This window comes from Heptranchias perlo, chromosome 17, assembly GCF_035084215.1.
Source record: "Heptranchias perlo isolate sHepPer1 chromosome 17, sHepPer1.hap1, whole genome shotgun sequence".
Lineage (NCBI taxonomy): Eukaryota > Metazoa > Chordata > Chondrichthyes > Hexanchiformes > Hexanchidae > Heptranchias > Heptranchias perlo.
The window spans coordinates 6,886,450-6,911,818 of NC_090341.1; the positions used below are offsets into that span (position 1 = coordinate 6,886,450).

Here is a 25,369-nt window from a genome sequence, read left to right on the forward strand (position 1 = left end):
TCAAGTATACCGGCCCTTCATGTATACCGGCCCTTCATGTATACCGGCCCTTCAAGTATACCGGCCCTTCAAGTATACCGGCCCTTCAAGTATACTGGTACTTTAACGTATCAACAGAAACAGTTAGTTTCAAAATGTATACATCTCTTTTATACGGCACGTGTACAAACCACCTCTTGTAACTGTGTAGACATTGCTGCCCGTCCTGGCACTTTTTGGGCAGGGGCAGTTCCTGGCAGCTGCCACGTGGACCCCAGGATCGAATCCCGGCAGAACCACAGGGATTGCAGCCCGTGGAATTTCAGGGCTGCTTTTTGTTTTTAAGTCTAAGAAGAAAAAGGTTTTAAAACTACAAGGTGAGGCCAGACACTTCACCAAATTCACCACCAGACACTTCTCACGCGTCAAAAACTAAACGGAAAGAGTGCACTTTGGCCAATATGATTCAATTCACCCCCTCAAATTACCCCCAATCACTGCCACCACCTGCGACAGGCCTGGAAGTATCAATAATTCATCCCATCTTTACACATCTCCAAATGCCCTATGTATATACACAACCCAAGCTTGGAAGGATTCATTGGGCTGGAAAATTGTTTCTAAAATAACGGTGAGCCTAATAGCAATGTGATAGCTTCGCCTTAAAGGGATATTGCCAGCTGCAATCAATGGAATCAACGGACCTGCGCCAACTTGCTCTCCTGCCCAGCTGGAAACAAACTAATCTCGCCACAAAACAGGTACGCTCATTTTTTTAAAGTCTAAACTAAGTTTTAACAGCGTGGTAAGTCTTATTGACTGCCAAACAAATCCTCTGCCACTAAAAATTAACTTTTAAAAATGTGGAGCCTCATTACTCCTGATTTTAATAGTTTTTGGACATTTAGTCTGTGCTGTTTGTTTATGAACTGCACCTCCTGGTTCTCACAGTGTGGCTTGCTCAGAGATCCTTTCACCACTCACACAGTCCGGGAAAGAACGCTGTTGTTATTCGAACTCACAGTTCAAGGAAATTGCCACCAAAAAGAACGTGGTAACTTAGCAGGTGAATTTAAATCTAACGAGCGGCGACCACGCGGAGCAATTTATCGGTCAAGATGTTAACTGCTCAGTGTCATTCGCAGTTCAAGTTGAAGTAGTGTAAAGATTTCACACACACGCCTGCCATTACACTGCTCACAATGACTTACTTTGAAACCTTTAGACCCTTGTTCTCCCCTCTCCCCGTGGATTCCTTTCACTCCATCAGCACCGTTCTTTCCTGGTATTCCCTGTGAAGAATCAGTCCAAAGAAAAACATGGTTAGCAGATAGTAATAGATACCAAAGTACAGTATATCCCGATAATCTACTCGGGAATTGAACGGAGAGACACTCAGTGCCTTTCCCAGCTGATAGCGGCTAAATCAGAAGAGACCAAGGATCACAACCTGGTGTTTTCCCCATCTTTAAGATTCACTGGCACACCGTGTGGTGCATTTACACACTCAGTCATATGCCACACCGTGGTGCATTTACACACTCAGTTATATGCCACACCGTGGTGCATTTACACACTCAGTCATATGCCATTGCATGTGGTGCATTTACACACTCAGTCATCTGCCACACCGGGCAGTGCATTTACACATTGAATCATCTGCCACAACATGGTGCATTTACAGTCATATGTCACACTGTGGTGCATTTACACACTCAGTCATATGCCACAATGTATGGTGCATTTATACACTCAGCCATGTGCCACACTGTATGGTGCATTTACACACTCAGCCATTAAGGAGCTCCACATCTTAACATTTGAAGCTGTACAATACATCGGCTGGAGTATTGTGTACAGTTCTGGTGCCACAACATTCAGATCTTAACAGGATAGAGAAAGTAAACCTGGAACATAACACTCTCAGTTTGCATTAGGGCAACGAGATAAGAAGGCACAGTGTAATGATTTGGTCTTTATCAGTAATGTCTGAACAAGGCTTTTTAAACTTGTAACATTTCTGTAATGTTAAATTCAGCATTTGTCTCAACATAAGCCAATTGAAACCAGACTGGTCACCGTGGAATTTCAAGTATTAACTGGTTACTCAGAGAAAGGAGAGAGAGGGACCAATAGGGAGAGCGTGTTTCTTGCCTTTATTGTGTATGTAGACAATGCGCCTTTTATGATTTAATGAACCCACAATGAATATTCCATAGCACTGACTGAAAAGAAAGAAAGTAAGAAAGACTTGCATTTATATAACACTTTTCACGACCCCAGAACCTCCCAAAGCGCTTTACAGCCAATGAAGTACTTTTAAAATTAAAAAAAACTTTTGGAGTGTAGTCACTGTTGTGATGTCGGAAACATGGCAGCCAATTTGTGCGCAGCAAGATCCCACAAACAGCAATGTGATCATGACCAGATAATCCGTTATTTTCTGTATAGTGAAGTTGATTGAGGGATAAACATCGGCCAGGACACCGGGGAGAACTCCCTTGCTCTTCTTCGAAAATAATGAAGATTATCTTTATCGATGGTTCAAGATGCTTTTCTACAATATGATCATTTTAGCAAACTGACTTTGTGGGGTCTTCCCACTGTTCAAAGTTGTAGTCATTTGCAAAAAGAAAACAGTACTGTTGCCAAGACATCTATGGTGGGTCAGCTAAATAACACTTCAAATTACCATAGCAATCAGCCGGGTTTTAACTCTGCTGGATTAATGTTGAGACAAACTGCTGAATTTAACATTACAGAAATATTGTAACTAAAAAAAAATCCAGTTCAGCCAATACAGGTAAAGGTTTAGGGTTGCGAAGGGCAAGTTTGAGGGAGACACCGGGAAATATTTCTTTACACAGACGACGTTCAACAGCTGAAACAGGTTGTCCGGAACTGTGGTTAAGACCAGGACCCTGGACTCATTTATGAAGCTGTGAGAAGCTGTAATGGGGAGAGGGAAGGATTGGTATTCTGGACAAGCAAGATCAAAAATGTGGAAAGACTTGTGAAGCCAGGATTGTTGGTAACCAGAGGTCACAGATTTAAGGTAATTGTCAAAAGAACCAGTGGGGAGATGAGGAGAATTCTTTTTACGCAGCGAGTTGTTATGATCTGGAATGCGCTGCCTGGAAGGGCGGTGGAAGCAGACTCAATAGTAACTTTCAAAAGGGAATTGGATATATATTTAAAAAGGAAAAATTTGCAGGGCAGTGGGACTAATCAGATAGCTCTTTCAAAGAGCCGGTACAGTCACAATGGGCCGAATGGCCTCCTTCCGTGCTGCAAGATTTTATTATTCTATGAAATGGGCCTGCGGGCCTTCTTCACCTGAAACTATCTTATGAACATTCGGAATGTGGAGAGCATATTATCTGTGGTGTAATGTGTTTAACAGATGCCACGGCCTGAGCTGAAATACTTTCTCACTTGTTCATGGTTCACCACCCTGACTGTAAATGTCCTCTGGTGGATCGGAAATGCATTTCAAAACTTCAAAATGTACTCACTTGCAGCTCACTGAGGGATAGCTGACACCTGACTGCACATCTGGCATATTCCTATACGTGAATGTGATCTGGCCAAATTTGGTTTGGATAACATCTTTTTTTTACATTCATTCCGGGGATGTGGGCGTCGCTGTCAAGGCCGCCATTTATTGCCCATCCCTAGTTGCCCCTTGAGAAGGTGGTGGTGGGCCTCCTTCTTCTTGAGCCGCTGCAGTCCGTGTGGTGAAGGTTCCCCCACAGTGCTGTTAGGTAGGGAGTTTCAGGATTCTGACCCAGCGACGATGGAGGAACGGCCGATATACGTCCTAGTCGGGATGGGGTGTGACTGATAGGATAAACTACAGGCCAAATTTGATCTGGATAACCGGCAGGATAAACTACAGGGCACTTCTTGTGGATTGTGCCAGTCAGACAAAGATAGAAAGAATCTCGAGATCAAGGAAGTGCTTAATGTATTATTTTTTTTATTTTTCCTAGTTATGCAGATTAAAGGGAGTCCAACGCAAATACCCGATCGATGTGGAGTAATGAGTTAACAGGTCACATCTTCAAGCAGCAATAGAAAACGGAAAAATAGATTACGGTTGTGCAAGGAATAGAAAGAAACGACACAAATCTTACCGGTTTCCCTGGTTCTCCTGATTCACCTTCCTCACCCTGGTAACCAAAAACAAACAACAATTTAGTAAAGTTTTGGACCTGGGGATGAAAGATTAAACATGATTTTTTTAAGAAATAGCTTCCACAGACACTGTCTGCTGACATGTAAACCGAGACAGTGAGCGTCAGCAGGGTATTCGACCATGGGCAGCATCACAGCCAGGAACGACCGACCTCACTTAACCTTCCCAGGAGCGAGACCGATAAAAAAGCACAAAACGTGAGGAGCAAGAGTGAAAGGAAAACTCACCTGGGGACAGATCAAGGTCTGAACTTTTCCTGAGCAGGACTGTGAACATACTGAGAGACTGGGCAGAAAGCCACCAGGAGGCCAGGTTATGTAATTAAAGTGTGACAAGTTTACACAGGAAAAACCCATAATAAATGCAATGGGGAAAAAGTTGACACAAAAAATGTGACAAAAATTTAATAGGAAGTAAAGTGGTACAAAGTGCATAGGAACAAGAGTAGGCCATTCAGCCCCTCAAGTCTGTTCCGCTATTTAACTAGATTATGGCTGATCTGTATCTTAACTTCACCTACCAGCCTTGGTTCCATAATCCTTAATACCCTTGCCTAACAAAAATCTATCAATCTTGGCTTTGAAATTTTCAATTGACTCCCAGTCTCAACGGCTTTTTAGGAGAGGGAGTTCCAGATTTCCACTACCCTTTGTGTGAAGCTGTTTTCTGACATCATCCCTGAACGACCTAGCTCTAATTTTAAGGTTATGCCCCCTTGTGCTGGACTCTCCCACCAGAGGAAATAGTTTCTCTCTCTCTACCCTATCAAATCCTTTAATCATCTTAAACACCTCAATTAGATCACCCCTTAATCTTCTATACTCGAGGGAATACAAGCCGAGTTTATGCAACCTGTCCTCATAATTTAACCCTTTTATCCCCGGTATCATTCTGGTGAATCTGCGCTGCACCTCCTCCAAGGCCAATATATCCTTCCTGGGGTGCAGTGCCCAGAACTGAACGCAGTACTCCAGGTGGGGTCTAACCAGAGCTCTGAACAGCTGTACCATAACTTGCACCCCTCTGTATTCCAGCCCTCTTGAGATAAAGGCCAACATTCCATTAGCCTTATTAATTACATTTTGCTTGCAGACATAATATTTTTAATATATTGTAGATATGGATATCTATTTACCTTTTGAACCCAATTATGCTGTTGGCTTCCATGGCCTTCCCCACCTTATCAAAGACCTATCATGGGATCTGGGACCTTCCTGGCCGATAAGATCCAAGATTACATGGTGCACAAACCCACTGAACTGTCGAAAGAGCCCAAAACACGGAGCCTCACTCTGCCTTTAATTCCAGTAGAGCAAAGTTACACCAGTGCTCGGAAGTTTATTCCTTAAATGGAAGTCAGGAAACGCAAGTGTCACCAGTATCCAATGTGAAGCAAAGACTCTGTCTGGTGGATGAGCTCTTATCTAAGGCAGCCAGCAACACAGCCATAAAAATGTTCACTTCATGGTACTGCGGCCAGTGCTGTAAAGCCGGGTAGGACCTGAAATGTTAACTCTGTTTCTCTCTCCGTACGTGCTGCCTGACCCGCTGACTGTTTCCAGCATTTTCTGTTTGTATTTTAGGAGAATCTGGTGTTTGCTTCCTGACCGTTAGGAAATTCTGTAAAATTGACATCAAGATAGTCCTGGGCCAGAAATTGCTGCAATTGCACATCTCGCGATGAGGGACGTGAATTGGACTTTATACCTCACCGTTCGGATCGCACTATATTTACACTGGATTTTTTAATGAACTAATAATGGTGAGCACCGTTAATTAGCCATTATTTTTCCAGCAATTTCTGGCCCAATGTAGTTTTGTTTAAAGCAGCACCATTGATTCTGCAGAGAGGGAGAACCACACAGTGTTACATTTTGATGTGGTCTGCAGCACAGTGTTTGGACAGCTGACTGAGAAAAGATTCGCCAAACGCTTCTCGATACGAAGGTGTAAGAGTAAAGCGAAACATGAAACTATCCGAACCTTGGAAGGTTGAAGTCCAGGTCAAGCTCTATACTCCTTGACTCAAGTACTAAAGATGGACTTACTCCTACCATAGCCCTCCTGTTGAACAAACGTAATAGAACGCAACCAAGTACCTTCTGTCCACCAGGTCCTCTGGCTCCTGGGAAGCCCATCGAGCCTTTGTCTCCTTGTTCTCCTTTTGGTCCCTTGAAAGGAAAAAAAATCAGACACAACACTTAGATCAAGAACCCACCGAAACAAGCAGTTACCATTTGCTCATCCGTTGGAACCTTTTGACTGCTCAAGGCTCAGTTTAACAATGAAGAGAATGTATTTGATTTGGAAAAACGAAGACAGCAAAGATGGCTGGCCATCCGGATTTCATAATATTGGCCCAAACCCTACATCTGGAGTAATCCCCGACATTTGGTTTGAGTGCTGAATTTCTACTGTGCCCCAGTCGGACAGATCAAACGGCAATGTCAGAGGGATCAACAGGAGTACCCCAGGAATGTGGTTAGGTGAGCCTTGTGATAGACAATGTCTCGCATGTATTGGCCTGCATGGTCATCTATGCACACATCTACCATGAACTTATACTCCCTTCTGTATTGGCACCCATCATCCCTGAGTTCGAGGGATATACGACTGCCTTTACCGCCCAAGTGTAGACGGGGAAAATCTGCTCCAAATTTCTATACAAGTTACATTTTCATTTCAATTTCTCAAGCAGTAATAGGGAGCCCTTGTGAGAGTGTGGATTACCTGTACATGTTAACAGGTGATGCCAGCTTCATCTCAGCAGCCAAACAGGAGAGTCTGTGTGCATCCGGGCTTCTTTTTGTACTGGTTCTCGGGATGCGCTGTCACTGACATTTATTGCCCATCCCTAGTTGTCCTGAGAAGGTGGTGGTGGGCCTTCTTCTTGAACCACTGGTAGCAGTTTGAAGTGGTTTGTTAGGCCACTTCAGAGGGCGGTTAAAAGTCAACCACGTTGGCGTGGGACTGGAGTCACGTATAAGCCCAGACTGGGTAAGGATGACAGGTTTCCTTCCCTAAAGGACGTGAGCGAACCAGTTGGGTTTTTACGACAATCCGACAGCTTCATGGTCACTTAAACTGAATTCAAATTCTCAAACTGTCCTGCTGGGATTTGAACTCGCTTTCTCTGGATTACTAGTCCGGTCAAGCGATGTCACCTGAGCACATACCTTCTCCCCCCGTGGTCCTTCTTCTCCTTTCACACCTTTTTGTCCTTCGCTTCCTTTCTGGCCGCGCTCCCCCTGTAAGCAACCAACAGTAGATGTTTAATAGCATCCCAAGCATAGGTTCCTCCTTTGCCCCTATGAAAATATCTTTGGATTTTTTTTCTCTAGGAAGTTCTAGAATGTTATTCCTTACAAACTCTCCTTTGATTCCTCTGATCCCAGGCGTTCCGACGACAGCAATCACTTCGCCCTGCACCAGGGAACATAAGTCAGTGTTTGTTAGGCCTCAGTAAGCTGAATATGTCTCTGTGACACTTGAGTATCTTAAAAAGGGCTGTAGCAGATGTGAAGAGCAAGTTTTCAATGAAGAGAGAGAGAATGTGGATGTTTTTCAAACTATTTTCTGAATTTGCGTGGATCAAGGTGAGAGATGCTAGAGCTGGGGATTGAATTATCCCTACTTTGAGCACTTGATCTCAGCAGTAAGCACACCTGAGTCAGATATGGTAGATAGATGCAAAGAAAAGTTCCCTCTATTTTGCCCCAACAATGTGCCTCAACAAAAACTTGCATTTATATAGCGCCTTTAAAACGTCCCAAGGCGCCTTCCAAGGAGCGTAATCAAACACAATTTGACACCGAGCCACATAAGGAGATATTAGGACAGGTGACCAAAAGGTTGGTCAAAGAGGAAGGTTTTAAGCAGTGTCTTAAAGGAGGTGAAAGAGGTAGAGAGGAGGAGAGGTTTAGGGAAGGAATTCCAGAGCTTATGGCCCAGGCAGCTGAAGGCGCAGCGGCAATGGTGGAGCGATGAAAATCGGGGATGTGCAAGAGGACGGAATTGGAGGAGCGCAGAGACAACCTGAAGAGAGGAGCACCGACTGCAATGGAATGGGATCGATTCTGCTGTTCCCCACTCTAACCTCTCGAGCGAGATTGCCAACTTAAAGGGAGATATTCCATCTTCAGAGGTTTGATAACCCTCCTGTGAAGTGCCTTGGGACGTCTTACTACGTTAAAGGAGCTATATAAATGCAAGTTGCTGTTGAGGCATATTGTTGGGGCAAAATAGAGGGAGCTTTTCTTTGCATCTAATGTGTTAGCGGGAGGTAGCACACCCTTGGCCCGTGACTGGTGATCTCACTCAAGCAAGCCGTCAGCTAAATTCAAAAAGTAATTACCAGTCACGCGCGACAAGAACATTGTCGCTGGCAATTTCCTCAGGGCTCCTCCCACTTCGCTGCCGTGACTTTGGCGGGAGTTCGGCAGAAGCCCGGTGCAAATGGGGTTTCTGCCGAAGTTAAGGCAGAGTGAGGAAAATCCCCGAGGAAATTCACCCGCACTGTGATTTTGTTTGATTGTGACTTGGCTCCTTTTTCCGGTCCCTAGTCTTGGAGACGACTGAATAAATCATCACGACATTTGCACCGAATTAGGCTGGCAACATGATTCCAAACGCAGCTGGCTTCCAAAACCCCATATGCATTGCGACAGTCTGGGGTCGATTTTGACCGCCTTCTCCTGGGGTTAACGGGATGGTAATGGCCTCACAATGGGGCCACATTACCGCCGGCAATGCGGCTGGCTCCATTTTGAAAGCAGCCTACCACCGGGTGTCCAAAGGGCCCGCCCGATTCAGTACTACGGGCCCGTTTTTAATATGGAAATTGGGGTCCCGTGAGGTAAATAGGACCCCGATTGCCATTTTCGGTTGGTAAGTGTCGAATGTAAGGACCCACTAAGTTCCTGCAGCTGCCCTTGGAACCCAACCCTCCGCGATTGTGGCTTCTCCCTCTTGCTGGTGGCTGCCTCGACCCAATTTTGAGGCCTTGTTTCCGACGAGCTGTTTGGCGTCCTGCAGCTTGCCTGCCAAATTTAAACACGGTCGGGGCCTCAAAATGGCGGGGGGCCTCTTCGCCGTCGGGACGAACGGCCGATCAACGCACTCCCCCGGTCGGTCACCCAAGAGTCAAAATTGACCCCGATGAAAGTAATTGGCACCAAGCTATAATGGGACAAAAATGCTTTGTTTTTGTTACGGTGACCTTTCACTGCTAACCTGGCCTGTCCCTTTGAGGTCAGTGCCCAGGTAGTAAATGTATAAGGTCATTCAGTGCACAATTCTAACTGCCTGTAAATTTTAGGCTCAATGACACTCTCTTTTTTCTTTTAAGATTGTTTTGCACCTGTAACAAAATGTGACACTTTGAAGTGTGATTCTTGAGTGTGGTGGACAAGTCCTAGATGCAAGACCTCTGCACACATGGTTGATAACATTTCATGCAATACGCCTGTGTTCAATGAAGCTCTCACATACCTTCTCTCCTTTCTGTCCAACCAGTCCGGTGTCACCCTAAAACACAAACACACGGAGGACATTCTTCAGTTTAAACGCCAGCTTTTCTTGCACCTGGCTTAAACATCCACTCCCTCCGCCACCGGCGCACCGTGGCTGCAGTGTGTACCGTCTACAGGATACACTGCAGCAACTCGCCAAGGCTGCTTCGACAGCACCTCCCAAACCCACGACCTCCACCACCTAGAAGGACAAGGGCAGCAGGTGCATGGGAAACACCATCACCTCCAAATTCCTCTCCAGGTCACACACCAGCCCAACTTGGACATATGTCGGCCGTTCCTTCATTGCCGTGTGGTGAAGGTGCTCCCACAGTGCTGTTAGGTCGGGTGGAACACCCGACCTAACAGCACTGTGGGAGCACCTTCACCACACGGACAGCAGCGGTTCAAGAAGAAGGCCCACCACCACCTTCTCAAGGGTTGGGCAATAAATGCCGGCCTTGCCAGCAATGCCTACATCCTAGGGTTGTTAACCCTCCAAGATGTCCTGGAGTCTCCAGGAATTAAAGATTAATCTCCAGGACACTGCTTCCAGCAACCCTGGAGAAAAATTAATGGGCCAATAAAAATTTTCCTTGAACACTTTCATTTATTAGTTATAAAAATATCGGCGATGAGAAAATAGGCTGTTTGACTGACAGCCGAGAATCATCCAATCGGGTAAACGAACAGTCTGTTGCCTTGGAAAGATGATGTGCTGCGAAAATGGCTGTGTCAGGTGACCAATGACGGGAACGTGGGGGCGAGGCGGTTGGAGGTGAGAGGTCATGTGACGATACCTCCAGGAATACGTCCAGAGTTGGCAACCCTACTACATTGGAAAACGACTAAAAAAAACCTGATTATTATACCAGACTGGAATTGATACTGAGGGTCGTGGACAGGTCAAGTGGGCGGAATCACCAATAATTCCTGGCATGGTTTCCGCCCATCCTGATAGTCCCGGTTTTTTTAAGAGAGCTGTCCACATATTTCCCCAAAAGTCTATTTTAAAAAAAAAATGAAGATCCATTTTCCCACTTATTTCTGCGAGGCTGATTTTAACCTAACCCGGGCAACTGACCAGATTAGATTGGCCGCACGTTTTACACCCCGTCCGAATTTACCCGCCGGGAGGGTTAGGTTAAAATTAGCTTAGGTGTCTCGTGATGTGGAGGCATGATTTATCCAGATTGCAGTGAAGTATCAGTGGTAAAGCAAAGCTCAGACTCGGGCTATGATCTGATGCTCCCGTCTGTCACAGGTCCAGCTCTGGACTCAGAAAAACCTGGTGACTAATTGCAGGAGTTCATAGTATCATTGTAGGTACAGCAAAGGAGGAGACCATTCGGCCCATCGTGCCTGTGCCGGCTCTTTGAAAGAACTATTCAATTATTCCCAATCCCCTGCTCTTTCCCCATAGCCCTGTAAATTTTTTCCTTTCAAGTATTTATCCAATTATCTTTTGAAAGTTACTATTGAATCTGCTTCCACCGCCCTTTCAGGCAGTGCGTTCCAGATCATAACAACTCGCTGCTTAAAAAAATGTTTCCTCATGTTGCCTCTGGCTCTTTTGCCAATCACCTTAAATCTGTGTCCTCTGGTTACTGACCCTTCTGCCACTGGAAACGGTTTCTCCTTATTTACTCTATCAAAACAGTTCATGATTTTGAACACCTCTATCAAATCTCCCCTTAACCTTCTCTGCTCTAAGGAGAACAACCCCAGCTTCTCCAGTCTCTCCACATAACGGAAGTCCCTCATCCCTGGTACCATTCTAGTAAATCTTTTCTGCCGCCTCTCTAAGGCCTTGACATCCTTCCTAAAGTGTGGTGCCCAGAATTGAACACAATACTCCAGCTGAGGCCTAACCAGTGTTTTATAAAGGTTTAATATAACTTCCTTGCTTTTGTACTCTATGCCTCTATCACTAAAGCCCAGGATCCCATATGCTTCTTTAACAACCTTCTCAACATGTCCTGTCACCTTCAAAGATTTGCGTATGTACACCCCCAGATCTCTCTGTTCCTGCACCCTTTTAAAATTGTACCATTTAGTTTATATTGCCTCTCCTCATGCTTCCTACCAAAATGTATCACTTCACACTTCTCTGAGTTAAATTTCACCTGCCATGTGTCTGCCCATTTCACCAGTCTGTCTCTGTGCTCCTGAAGTCTTTTACTATTCTCCATATTGTTTACTACATTTCTGAGTTTCGTGTCATCTGCAAACTTTGAAATTATACCCTCCATACCCAAGTCCAGGTCATTAATATATATCGAAAAGTTAAAGTGCAAATCAAAACTAGAATGAAACGACTGCTTCCTACTCAGCTAAGTTATAAGCTAAAGAAGGAGAGAAATAAAAAGAGAACGTGCATATAGAGAGAGGGGCAGGGGAGACAGACAAAGACATGTGTACATTTGGAGAGGGATGGAAACGGGGTGGAGGTATTGGATGGAGAGATAGGGAGAGGGTGAGGTGGAGGAAGAAAGACTAGGAGAGAAAGAGAGGCAGGAAGAGGCGAGAGACGGGAAAAAGAGATGGAGAGGGGAGGGGTGGGAGGGAGGGAGAGAGGCAAAGGGTGACACTGGATGATTAAAAGGGAGAGGATGAAAGACAGGAAGAAAATGGAAGAGCAAGTATAGAAAGAGAGAGAGTCACAGGCAGAGAGCAAGAGAGGGGGGAAAGAGACTGGCACACAGACAGATAGATGGAAGCAGAGACAGACAAAAGGAATAATGTAATTTCACTTATGCTGGAATCAAACCTAAATCGTCAGAGGTGAAGACCAATGGTTCTACTTTTTTCCGTCCCTACCACTCAACATAAATCTGACAGAGGAGAGGAAATTGACCAGGCATCTGGAGGAAGGTAGGGCAATGATCTAAATATGGCTCTTCATCAGGCCTGCCTGTTCTGATGGAGGGCCCTCTCTGAAACATGAACTGCTAATCTTTTCTCTTTCAGATGCTGACTGGCCTTCTGTGCACTTCTAGCATTTCCTGTTCTTAGTTCAGACTTTCGGTACCCCCTGGAGGTCGATTTTAACCTGCCGAAATCGGTTGGTTACGGCCTCAAAATGTGGCCGGAAGCCTCACCACCCACGTTAAACCCGCCGATCGGTCCACTCTGACTTTCTCCGGGGCCTACTGATGGGCGGCCAAAGCACCCACCTGTTTCAGGCGGTAGGCCCCTTTTAATATGCAAGTTGGGACCCTATAGAATCATAGAACCTTACAGCACAGAAGGAGGCCATTCGGACCATCGTGCCTGTGCCAGCTCTTTGAAAGATTGGAAGAATTTAGCCCTACTTTTTTCCCCATAACCCTGCAAATTAGTCCTCTTCAAGTACATGTCCAATTGCCTTTTGAAAGTTCCTGTGGAACCTGCTTTCACCACTCTTTCAGGAAGTGCATTCCAGACCTTAACAATCCTCTGTGTGAAAAGATTTCTCATTTCCCCTCTAGTTCTTTTGCCAATTATTTTAAACAATGACCTCTGGTTAGCGACTCACTTGCCAGAGGAATGACGTACGTAGGAACCCCGACTGCCGTTTTAGGATAGAACTGTTGTGCACACTCCGACTGGTTCCACTGGTGACAGAGCCGAAGAGGCCTTGGAAGAGGGGCATGATTTCCCCTCCTGGCCCCAACAAAAATGCTGCAGGCTGGCATGGGCTCGCACCCCCCCCCCCCCCCTCCCCCGGGCTCATTCCTCCTCCCCCACCCCCTCGCTTCCGCAGGCTCGTTTCCCCCCCTCCCCCCAGGCTCACCTCTCGCCCCTCCCCCAGGACCGAGCTGGTCAACATTTCTGTGGTCCAAAGCCTGGCGAGGTGTCCTTGGGACGCCCGATCGGCCTCCGCAGCTCACTGGTCAGATTCAGAATTGTGACAGCTTCCACATCACCGCTTGAAAGTCGGCATTCATTCCCGATTTTCCCCGATGACTCCTTTATGCCGACATTTACCATTGAAAATTGCTATGTCAACAATTCCCGTTCAATTTTTGCAATCGTCACGATGTAGTTGCAGCCTCTGGCCAATAGGTGGCTCTCTGGAGCGAGTTTTTTTTTGCCACCTCTCCTGACCCCATTGTGACCTTGTCTATTAAAGAAAAACTTACAGTCCTGCTCTATCAATGTCACTTACTTTGACTCCAATTTCTCCCCGAGCACCAGGAAGTCCCTGATAAGAGAACGGGATACGGTTTAAAATAATAGTTTAGGTAGGGAATGAAAAATATGATGCAAAGCTACTTAAAACAGAGAAGTAGTTACTGATAGTCCTCGTTCTCCTGGCAAGCCTGGTCTTCCATCTTCACCCTAGGGAGCCAATGATGACAAGAATGAATAAGTTTTTTTTAAGCAAATGCCCAGCCAAAACAAAAGGACTTGCATTTATATAGAGCCTTTTCATGACCTTCGGACATCCCAAAGCGCTTTACAGACAATGAAGTACTTTTGAAGTGTAGTCACTGTTGTAATGTAGGAAATGCGGCAGCCAATTTGCACTCAGCAAGGTCCCACAAAAAAGCAATGTGATAATGACCAGATCATGTGTTTTAGTGATGTTGGTTGAGGGATAAATATTGGCCAGGATACCGGGGAGAACTCCCCAGCTCTTCTTCAAATAGTGCCTTGGGATCTTTTACATCCACCAGAGAAGGCAGTCGGGGCCTCAGTTTAACATTTCATGCAGAAAGACAGCACCTCCAACTGTGCAGTACTGAGGGAGTGGGACTTGAACCCACAACCTTCTGCCATCAGAGGCGAGAGTGCTACCCACTGAGCTGCGGCTGATACTAACCTCAGATATGATATTTCACCAGTATTAATTGCAGCGTCCATCACCTACCCTCCCCATCACCTGCCAAAACTTTCACGGGATGAAGCCTCACTGACCCGTTTCTTTTGCTATCCACTAGGTGGTATAGCAAACATTAAAGTGAGATAGGATCACAGAACGATACAGCACTTAAGGAGGCCATTCGGCCCATCGTGCTTTTGCCGGCTCCTTGAAAGAGCTTTCCAATTAGTCCCACTCCCCTGCTCTTTACCCATAGCCCTGCAAATTTTTCCTTTTTAAGTATTTATCCAATTCCCTTTTGAAAGTTACTATTGAATCTGCTTCCACCGCCCTTTCAGGCAGCGCATTCCAGATCATAACAACTCACGGCGTAAAAAAATTCTCCTCATCTCAGCCCCTGGTTCTTTTGTCCAATCTGTGTCCTCTGGTTACCGACCCTCCTGCCAGTGGAAACAGTTTCTCCTTATTTACTCTATCAAAACCCTTCATAATTTTGAACACCTCTATCAAATCTCCCCCTTACCTCTCTGTCCTAAGGAGAACAACCCCAGCTTCTCCAGGCTCTCCATGTAACTGGTACCATTCTAGTAAATCTCCTCTGCTCCCTCTCTAAGGCCTTGACATCCTAGCACTTTGGGCGGTGATGAGGGAGCTGGCAGGTAGAGTCCAGTCGAACACAAAGATAGCGGGGGTGGGGTGTTGGGACGGAAATCGATTTATTTTTTGTTCTGCGGCCGGATTGTTCGGTACGGGAGTCAGAAGCTCTCCTCAAACCGGCTGACCGGCAAAGAAAATTCGGGGATTAAAAAAAAACTGCTGCATTTGGTGGGAGGAGCTTAAACATTGACTTACATCTTCATGTGTTGGGGAGGAAATGAGAGCTGAGAAATCCAAACGACCCAAGGCCTCATTCACACCGAGGGAAGGGATACGAGCTTCGGGTGTGAAACCTGTCCCCAGTTACTGGGGAGATCAGTCCCCGCTCCCAAGTGAGCCACGCAGCCCAGATCATTGACCTGACTCCACATTTACATTCCAACTTTGACGTACCAAGTCAAAGAGTTTGCACTTAAAAAGCGTAAACGCACCCTTAAGATTCACATCTAAAAATGAGTTTCATACCCTAGCTCCTGGGTCTCCCCTTTCTCCTCTCGGACCGGGCACTCCAACCCCAGTTTCACCCTGCACAGAAATTATAAAAGCACAGGAATAACAGCTTAGTAAGAGGTAAATAATGAGAGGAGATGAAGGGGAATAAAGTCCCAAGGAAGGACTGAATTCTGGTTCCTACCTTGTCACCTTGTGATCCAGATGGCCCAGGCAAACCCTGAATAAAATATTCAAATTTTGAGTTAATCAGATCACAGTTTTAATTCTAACATAACTCCACTTGCTTTCTTTTAGGTCCAATTTTTATTTTGTATTAAATATCCTGGCCCTGAATATCCGTGATCCCTTCCGTCACTGTGGGGACAACAGGGTCGGACTTCTGCCCTCTGACCCCTAGCACCCTGACCCAGTTGGTATTCTTAGGGTCAAGATTACTGGTACTTTTTAAAGAATGCCCAGAACATCTGGAATTTCCTAAGACCTAGATTCGGGTTAATATCTGACGTACACCATGCATATTAAATTTCGAAGGGGTAAAGGAAAGACTTGCATTTATATAACGCCTTTCACAACCTCAGGGTGTCCCAAAGCACTTTACAACCAATTGAGTACTTTTGCAGTGTAGTCACTGTTGTAATGTAGGAAACGTGGCAGTCAATTTGCGCACAGCAAGATCCCACAAACAGCAATATGATAATAATCAGATAATCTGTTTTATTGATACTAAGTAGGACACTAGGGAGAACTCCCCTGCTCTTCTTCGAAATAGTGCCATGGGATCTTTTATGTCCACCTGAGAGGGCAGACGGGGCCTCAGTTTAACATCTGATCCGAAATACAGCACCTCCAACAGTGCAGCACTCCCTCAGTACTGCACTGGGAGTGTCAGCCTAGATTTTGTGTTCAAGTCTCTGAAGTGGGGCTTGAACCCACAACCTTCTGACTCAGAGGCAAGAGTGTTACCCACTGAGTCACGGCTGACACAAGTACACAATAACACAGGACAGTGGGTTAACTAACCTGTGACCCTGGAAGTCCAGGGGGTCCTGGTGCACCAGTTGTTCCATCCCGTCCCGGAAACCCAGGTGAGCCCTTAAATAACAATAAATTGTTAAAAAAAATACTCTTGTTATTGAGCATAATGTGAAAATAACTGGAATATGAAAGTTCTTTTTTTTGTTGAACAAATTTGCTTACAAACACCTGGGTTAGCCAGGGGAAAAGTCCTGGGAGGGCTCTCGCTCCCAATCACTACCCAAGAGAACCCTTCTGGAAAGTAAGTGAGATCGAATTTGGGGTGAGGACAGGATCAGGCTGATCTGAGATACTCCCATGGTTGAATAGTCTGCTAACACTCACTGTCTGGGCTTACACGTGGAGAACGGCTACTTAGGCAAGATGCTAGATGGGCTATTGTGGCCATGCCACTGCTAGCGTCACACCATAGCTTTCGATTTTAGTCCCATCGGTGGAGTTTTACACAAGATGTCTGCTCCCTCCTCGCGACTGACCGGTGATTCTGAAACGCACACAGCGTGACTGAGAGACGCTGAGTTGGCGTGAGGGTGCTCCCTCGTAACGCTGAGAAACGAGGAGGCACTTAGAAGAATATTCCTTCCCTTTAACCAGCATCAGCCAGAATACGCCACCTCATGGAGCAATATCCCAGAGGTGCTCGAGCTCCAGTCTAATGGGGAGAATTTATTAGATGGTCGGCTTTTCAAACTGATGTTGCTCAGAAGTCTCTCCCCCCCCCCCAAAAACAAAATGCTAAGGTTTAAAATCATCGAAAATTCAGTTGAGGTAAATGAGGAGAAACTGTTTCCACTGGCAGTAATCAGAGGATAGAGATTCAAGAGAATTGGCAAAAGAACCAGAGGGGAGATGAGAGATTTTCTTATGCAGCGAGTTGTGATGATCTGGAATGCGCGGCCTGAAAGGGCGGTGGAAGCAGATTCAATAATAACTTTCAAAAGGGAATTGGATAAATACATTAAATGGAAACATTTCGCAGGGTTATGGGGAAAGAGCGGTGGGGGGGTGGGGGTGGAATGAGATTAATTGGATCACTCCGTCAAAGAGCTGGCACAGGCACGAAGGGCCGAATGGCCTCCTTCTGCGCTGTAAGATTCTATCTCAGTGGGAGCTCAATAGAATTGAGAACAGATCTCAGCAGGTTTGTACTTTCCCTGAGCAGATGTAAATCTCGCCTGAGGAAGGGTCTAATCCTGCAGAGTTAACCCGTCTTTTCCCGGTGTAGATTCCGACGGCCTTGCTGCGAGTCTCCGGCTGGTTTTTATTTCATTCGCTGTCTTCTGAAAACCGTGTCAATTTCAGTGAAACTTTACCAGGCAATTAGAAAGCTGGCCATCCGTGAATCAATGGCACTCTGGGCAACAGAAATCGCAAACATCTGACTTATTGTTGAAGCAAGGTCATGAAAGTTGCCGCCAGCAGGGCTCTGCTTTACCCGTTCCGCTGCGGGTCCCTGTGGCCCAGGTGGTCCAACTTCACCTCTTAGGCCTGGCTGTCCTGAGATACCCACGGAGCCTTGTTGCCCTGGAGGACCAGGTGGTCCCGGGAAGCCAGTGTCACCCTGAAAAGATTACAAATCTTATTATTCCATCTGATATTAAAGGTGTACCAACTTAACATTAGAGTCAGTTGCCGTCGCCCACCCCCAAACCCCTTGAAGGGGGTGCATCTCTGGTGGGGGTGGCACTTGTATCCATCTCTGAGGGGCCCTGTTGACCCCCGACTGTATTTCCAACCCCGGGGGCCATTTACATAAAGGAGGCAGGCTTCCTAGGCTCCGCGGGGGGGGGGGGGGGGGGAGGGCGGGGCTTATCAATCTGGGAGGTGGTTGGGGTCTCACCAGTCTAAGGGGGCTGGGGGGGGGGTCACACCAGTTTGGGGGGGGGGTCTCACCATTCTGGGGGGGATGGGTGGTCTCACCAGTCAGAGTGGGTGGGAGGGGGCTCACCAGTCTGGGGGGGTGGGTTCTCACCAGTCTGGTGGGGGGCTGGGTTCTCACCAGTCTGGGGGGGGCTGGGTTCTCACCAGTCTGGGGGGGGCTGGGTTCCACCAGTCTGGGGGGGGCTGGGTTCCACCAGTCTGGGGGGGGGGGCTGGGTTCCACCAGTCTGGGGGGGGCTGGGTTCCACCAGTCTGGGGGGGGCTGGGTTCCACCAGTCTGGGGGGGGGCTGGGTTCCACCAGTCTGGGGGGGGGGCTGGGTTCCACCAGTCTGGTGGGGGCTGGGTTCCACCAGTCTGGGGGGGGGGCTGGGTTCCACCAGTCTGGGGGGGGTGCTGGGTTCCACCAGTCTGGGGGGGGTGCTGGGTTCCACCAGTCTGGGGGGGGGGCTGGGTTCCACCAGTCTGGGGGGGGGGGCTGGGTTCCACCAGTCTGGGGGGGGGGCTGGGTTCCACCAGTCTGGGGGGGGCTGGGTTCCACCAGTCTGGGGGGGGCTGGGTTCCACCAGTCTGGGGGGTGGTGGGGGGGCTCACCAGTCGGGGGGGTGGTGGGGGGGGGCTCATCAGTCTGAGGGGGGGGGGGGTGCTGGGGTGGGGCTCACCAGTCTGGTGGGGGCTCACCCATCTAGGGGGTCGGCTCACCAGTCTGGGTGGGCAGGGGGGGTCTCACCAGTCGGGGGGGGGTTGGTGGCAGATGAAACTTGCAAATGGGAGGCCTTGGGGGCTTGCGTTGGTGGGAGAAAGCGGTGGCCACTGAGCTGCCCGTTGTAATAAAAACATTTGTGAGCTGAAAAAGTTTGCATTCCACTCTCTGAGAACACTGGCAGAGGCCCCTCTTCAGTTCTTGCCTTAGGGCTCCCCCCACTAATCTCCGGACAGTGTAAGGCCGGGCCTTGTGGGTGGTCCTGGCATCCAGCGTTCCTAGAATGTTAATTTGGAGACGCAGCAAAGACCCCCTTTTTCTCTCAGTTGCGTGTATTTACCCCGAGCAGACCCACACCCAGGCGGCGACAGTTTCCCCCCGATGGGATCGCCCACCAGGAAAAAAAGGCAGGGAGGAAGGGGACCAGTAAGCCGCATTCTGTTTCTGTCTGCACCCCCCTCCAACATCCCCCTCCCACCCACCCCCACTTCCCCCCGCCCTGATCCATTGGAATAGGAGGTTGGAGGTGAGAAGAAGCAGAAATCCTTGGCCTGGTTTCTTGGGGGTAAAGACACTGATTGGAGCTGTCCGCAATTGGTGGTGCTGAAATCGGACCTCGGCGAGGGTAGACTGGGCTTCTGCCGAAGTTACCACAAAGAAATTCCAAGGAAATTCCCGACAATAGTCCTTCACATAGTCCTTCACGAGTGAAGCTTTGCTCCTTGTTTGGTAAACTGCATCATAGCCTACATTTCCCATACATCAGTTATGAGTCGAACCCTGCCAGCTTTAAAACGGTGGGCAGAAGAACACAAATGCACTAACCCGTCAGTTACTTGCTTGATTTCAACGCCGAGGGGGTCATTTAAACCGAACGCCATCGGTGGGAAACTGACGCGATCGGATCCACCACCCGTTTCACACCCCGTTGGCTTCAATGGAAAGTACAGTTGGACGGGGTACAAAATGGCCGGCTGATCCCATCACCGGAGGGTTAGGTCACAATTATCTCCTAAAAAGTATTATCCCTAAAGAGTAAAGAGGCTAATAAAACCATCCTCGGGAGGTTTGAGGCAGACTTTGTTTCAGAGACTACGCTGAAGTCAAGGCCATCTCCCACCCCCATTCAAACTCGTTTGTTCCCCAGCCCTCCAAACTGTGGAATTCCCTTCTCCCTCTCAGTCGTTTCTTCATCCTGCAATCTACAGACTTTCCAACGGCCAAGCTTGGCATCACTTAATCACTTTTTGATTTACCTCTTTTCAAACTTGGTGGTTTCCTGTTACGTTCTGCCCCTTCATCCAGGTTTCTTGTTTTAAAATAAACCTTAAGATGGCAACATAAAGTCACTGGCCAGGGAGAAACACTTCCCACAAGCAACTCAACCAACTGTGAACTAATTATAAGCACTTTTCACTCAGAACACATCAAACTATAGCAGATGTTTCCATTACCTGTTAGCTGATTGACTCAATGGTTGTATGGCATTTGTGTGGGACTCAAACACTCACCCACAAAATGCTTGCTTCTCTGAATCTGATTAATTCTCCACCAATTTTTACATTTATTTGGGAACTGTCGGCACCAGCTGACAGCTTTGGCTGATGTCTTGTGAAGGGGAACAAGTTAATCAGGCAAAGGGGCTTAACTCCCTGTGGGTAAAAGTATCAGAGAATACCCGTAACAGGAATAATAATGAATAAACACAACAATCACCTTAAGTCCTGGAGGTCCAGGCTGTCCAGTTGGACCTGGCAACCCAATGCCTGCTTGACCCTGTGTTGAGGAAAATTGGAGAGAGGTTACAAAATGCTGGTATCTAGCAACATTTTACTAGTCAGCGATACAATATTTTTTTCAGCCGCTGAGCGAACTTGCAGTAAAAGTTAAGTTATGGTCAATAGTGCCCCCAATTGCTTAGTTGGTAAGTGAACTACTCAATGTGATGCTGAACCATTCAGACATGGAAGGTCCCAGGTTTCCACCTTAAAAAAGAAAGGCTTGCATTTATATAGCACCTTTCACGACCTCAGGGCATCCCCAAAGCGCTTCACAATCAATGAAGTTTTTTCTTTCCAAGTGTAGTCACTGTTGGAATGTAGGAAACGCAGCAGCCAATTTGCGCACAGCAAGATCCCACAAACAGCAATGTGATAATGAGCAGATAATCTGTTTTTTAGTGGTGTTGGTTGAGGGTTAAATATTGGCCAGGACACCGGGGAGAACTCCCCTGCTCTTTGAAATAGTGCCATGGGATCTTTTACGCCCACCTGAGAGGACAGATGGGGCCTCAGTTTAACGTGTCATCCGGCAGAAGGCACCTCCGACAGTGCAGCACTCCCTCGGGACTGGCACTGGGAGTGACAGTCTGGATTATGTGCTCAAGTCTCTGGTGTTCTGTGCTGGTTTATTTAGATCTCATCCAAAGGTTGGGTGCTGCTATTGGCTTGAAGCCGGGATGGTTGGGGGAGGGTGGTGGTTATATCAGCCACCATTCTTGCTCCTGATCACTATCCAGCAATTCCTGCTACGTGTGGACACTGAGTTCGAACAGTTTTGGACTCAGATGTGATGCCCCTCAACCAAGGTTACTCCAGCTGATTTACGAAGCCCTCCAAAGTCAAAGAGTCTACCAACTCTGACTGTCCAAGCTCACACATGAAGAATGCCTCTTGGGTGAGGTGGTTGGGGTCCGACAGGCACAGAATGGTAGAGTGTGTTATTGGACTAGTAATTCAGAGGCCTGGACTAATAATCCAGTAGAACATGATTTCAAATCCCACCATGGCAGTTTGAGAATTTGAATTCAGTTTAAAAATCTGAAAATAAAAAGCCGGTATCGGTAAAAGTGACCTTTAAGCTGTCGGATTGTTTTAAAAAAGGTTAGTTAATGTCCTTTAGGGAAGGAAACTTGCTGTCCTTACCCGGTCTGGCTTATATCTGACTCCAGTACCACACCGTCTCTGAACTGCCCTCTGGTGGCCTAGTTAGCCATTCAGTCAGGGCAGTTAGAGATGGGCAATAAACTGCAGCCTTGTCAGTGATACCCACATACCGAGAGCGAACAATATTAAAAAAAACAATAAACCCAGCAAAACTTATCATCTTGGTTAGAATGTGGAACTCGCTTCCACATGGCAAATAGCATTGGTGCATTTACGAGGAAGCTAGATAAACACATGAGGGAGAAAGGAATAGAAGGATAGGCTGATAGGGTTAGATGAAGTAGAGAGGGAGGAAGCTCGTGTGGAGCATAAGTGCCATCACAGACCAGTTGGGCCGAATGGCCTGTTTCTGTGCTGTAGACTCGATGTAACTCGATGACAGGGTGGGACAGGCTTGGTCCTTCATTTTCATGTGATTTCAAGTACAGTCAGTGGGTGAGGCCCCCAACAGTAGTCTGCATTCATAAAATCAGACTCTTGTAGTACCTTCGTGACTGGCAAAAAGTTCCATTTAGAGATTTCTGTGCTATTTTTAAGCCAAGAAAATCAGTTGAACCAGTCCTTTAATACTGTAGCTGACTTCTCCACACTGGTGACATAATAACAAAAATACAACAGTTACTCACCTTATCTCCCTTGACTCCAGGAAACCCTTTAAAACCCTGCGTTAAAAATAATTAATAATAAAAGATATCAAAAGGTAGGAAGTTTTAGCAATGCTTCTTGCTTGCCCTGTGTGAGAGGCACCATAAATACCTGTGTATAAAATCAGAAATTTATGCCTTTTTTTTGGCTGAAGGATAACAGAGGCTGTTTCACATCCAGGTCAACTTTTGCACAAGTGTGTTCAGTTGCTAAAATGATGTGGCAACAGTTTCAAGGAGAGTTTAATGTAAATATGCACCTGGCTACCTTGGCAAGGGGAAACTGAGGACTTTTCCTGTAGTAACGTGTTGATTAAAGAAATAAAATCAGCACTTGTTTTAGGGACAGATCCCCGAGTAGCCAGGTGCAAATTTACTTGACACATAATCATTGTGATGATGGTTTCCAGTTGCAAAATTTTCATCAGAAGTTTGTATTTGTTTTGTGTGAAGGTACTGCATAATTTTGTTACATGTTACTTGCATGTTAAAAGAAAGGACATGCATTTACATAGTACCTTTCATGACCTCAGGACACCACAAAGCACTTTACAGCCAGTGAAGTACTTCTGAGGTGTTGTCAATGCTCGTGATTTTCAAATAAAATTGTTGGACTATAACTTGGTGTTGTAAGATTGTTTACATTTGTCAACCCCAGTCCATCACCGGCATCTCCACATCATCGTAATATAGGGATGATGTGGAGATGCCGGTGATGGACTGGGGTTGACAATTGTAAACAATTTTCAGTTAGTAATATAGGGAAACATGGCAGCCACTTTGCAGACAGCAAGATCCCACAAACTGCAATGAGATACATGTCCACATCATCCGTTTTAGTGATGTTGGTTGAGGGATGAATATTGGCCAACAGGAAGAACTCTTCTTCAAATAGTGCCATGGGATCTTTTGCTTCCACCCGAGAGAGTGGAAGAGGCCTCGGTTTAATGTCTCATCTGAACGATGGCACCTCTGAGAGTGTGGCACTCCCTCAGCACTGCATTGGAGTGTCAGTCGGGATTACGTGCTCAAGTCTCTGGAGTGGGACTTAAACACTCAACCTTCTGACTCAGAGACGGGAGTGCTACCACTCAGCCAAAGCTGTTGATACAGCTCTGGACAAACTGGGGTCAGTACTATCCATGACATACTGTATCACAACCAGACTCAAACACCTACTAGTTGCAGGATATATAGACTTTCATAAATAACTGCTGCCCTTTCATAATAATGAAAGGATCATCTCCCCCTCTTCAAGGTGACTACTTATCCCTTGACGGATATCAACTGCAGGAGAGGGGTGGAAAACAGTAAATATATCGATCACTTACATCCTGTCCTGGTTCTCCAGGGTCGCCAGGTTCACCCTGGAATGAAACAAAACATGTTTGAATCCTCACCAAAATAGTCAGCGAAACAGTGCAAAAAATGTCAGAGATCCTCTCGAGATTCCCCATTTAATTCAACGGAGAGCAAGATGTGATGAGCTGATTTAGAGCAACACATCGCACTTAATCAGCTCCTTTGAGGCAGCGAAACATCCCTCGGTGCTTCGCGAGGGGGAGTTGGACACCGAGCGGGAAGTCGGGGGAGCAAAGTTACGGGAGATGACTGGAGGCGCATTTCAATAGGATTGGAGGGGGATAATTCTCAGCCTTGCTGCCTGGGTGGTAACCTGGCAGATCAGATCGCTCGCCAGACGTAGAACCGTTCATTCCGCCGCACAATCCGTCGACGCAAAGCCGGAACCGTTTCATACTGACGAGAAATGAGTCTCATAATTGGCCTGTTATTTGCTGGGCGTAACCCAGCCTTCATTTGTTGCTGACGGAAAGGTCACTGAACTGTACCTTAAACCGAAGTTTCTATTTACGCACCATAAAGTTGACAGACACTGGGGGTGGGGGTTTTTAACTCTTCAACGCTGGGGCATAAGAGGTGGGACGGAAACGCTTAGGGGGTAATTTTAACTTTGGGTCATGGTGTAAAATGGGGGCCAGCGAATTAACCGCCAATTTTACACCGCCCGGTTTCTCATTGAAATCAACGGAAGGAAAAATCGGACGGGACATATAATGGCGGCCAATTCAATATCGGCCATTTTCCACCATAACCCAAAGTTAAAATTACCCTCTTGTTGTGAATTTGGATACAAAGTGCTCACAATTTTCCGTCTATTAAAATGAATGGGCAGGAAGCCGTGCCCAAACTCGCGTCAACTGTTCTCGGATCGCAAAGTTCTTGTACCCTGACTCCGAATCTACGCCAGTACATTATACATTCAAGTTTTTGTACCTTTGATCCCTTCGCACCTGCTGAACCGTGGTCACCTTTTACACCCTAGGGGGAGGGAAAATAAATATGTTCATTTTTGTTACAGTCCTTCTCATTTAACATCTCACGCACTTTTGGCTGCATTTCCACTACAACCATTAAGAGTCAGTGCACAGTGCCTTCACCACACCTACGCTAAGAAACAGTAAATCTAGAATCAGAATACGACCTGACTCCAGATCAAAGTAGCATGAGATTCCACCCCACCCACTTCACTCTGGAATCA

At 46.7% G+C, this 25,369-nt stretch overlaps 1 protein-coding gene across 1 annotated transcript in view; it reads right to left on the reverse strand.

The window, feature by feature from the left end:
* Positions 1-25,369, reverse strand: part of LOC137334354 (collagen alpha-1(VII) chain-like) — a 299,572-nt gene that overhangs the window by 19,679 nt on the left and 254,524 nt on the right. The window contains exons 95-110 of the mRNA XM_067999062.1: positions 25,105-25,149; positions 24,141-24,176; positions 22,792-22,827; positions 20,937-20,996; positions 18,075-18,200; positions 16,625-16,696; positions 15,786-15,821; positions 15,617-15,676; positions 13,966-14,010; positions 13,838-13,873; positions 9,668-9,703; positions 7,544-7,600; positions 7,354-7,425; positions 6,277-6,348; positions 4,116-4,151; positions 1,191-1,271 (exon numbers count right to left, since the gene is read on the reverse strand). Coding sequence (XP_067855163.1) covers positions 1,191-1,271; positions 4,116-4,151; positions 6,277-6,348; positions 7,354-7,425; positions 7,544-7,600; positions 9,668-9,703; positions 13,838-13,873; positions 13,966-14,010; positions 15,617-15,676; positions 15,786-15,821; positions 16,625-16,696; positions 18,075-18,200; positions 20,937-20,996; positions 22,792-22,827; positions 24,141-24,176; positions 25,105-25,149 — 906 coding nt within the window. The remainder of the gene's footprint in view (positions 1-1,190; positions 1,272-4,115; positions 4,152-6,276; positions 6,349-7,353; positions 7,426-7,543; positions 7,601-9,667; positions 9,704-13,837; positions 13,874-13,965; positions 14,011-15,616; positions 15,677-15,785; positions 15,822-16,624; positions 16,697-18,074; positions 18,201-20,936; positions 20,997-22,791; positions 22,828-24,140; positions 24,177-25,104; positions 25,150-25,369) is intronic.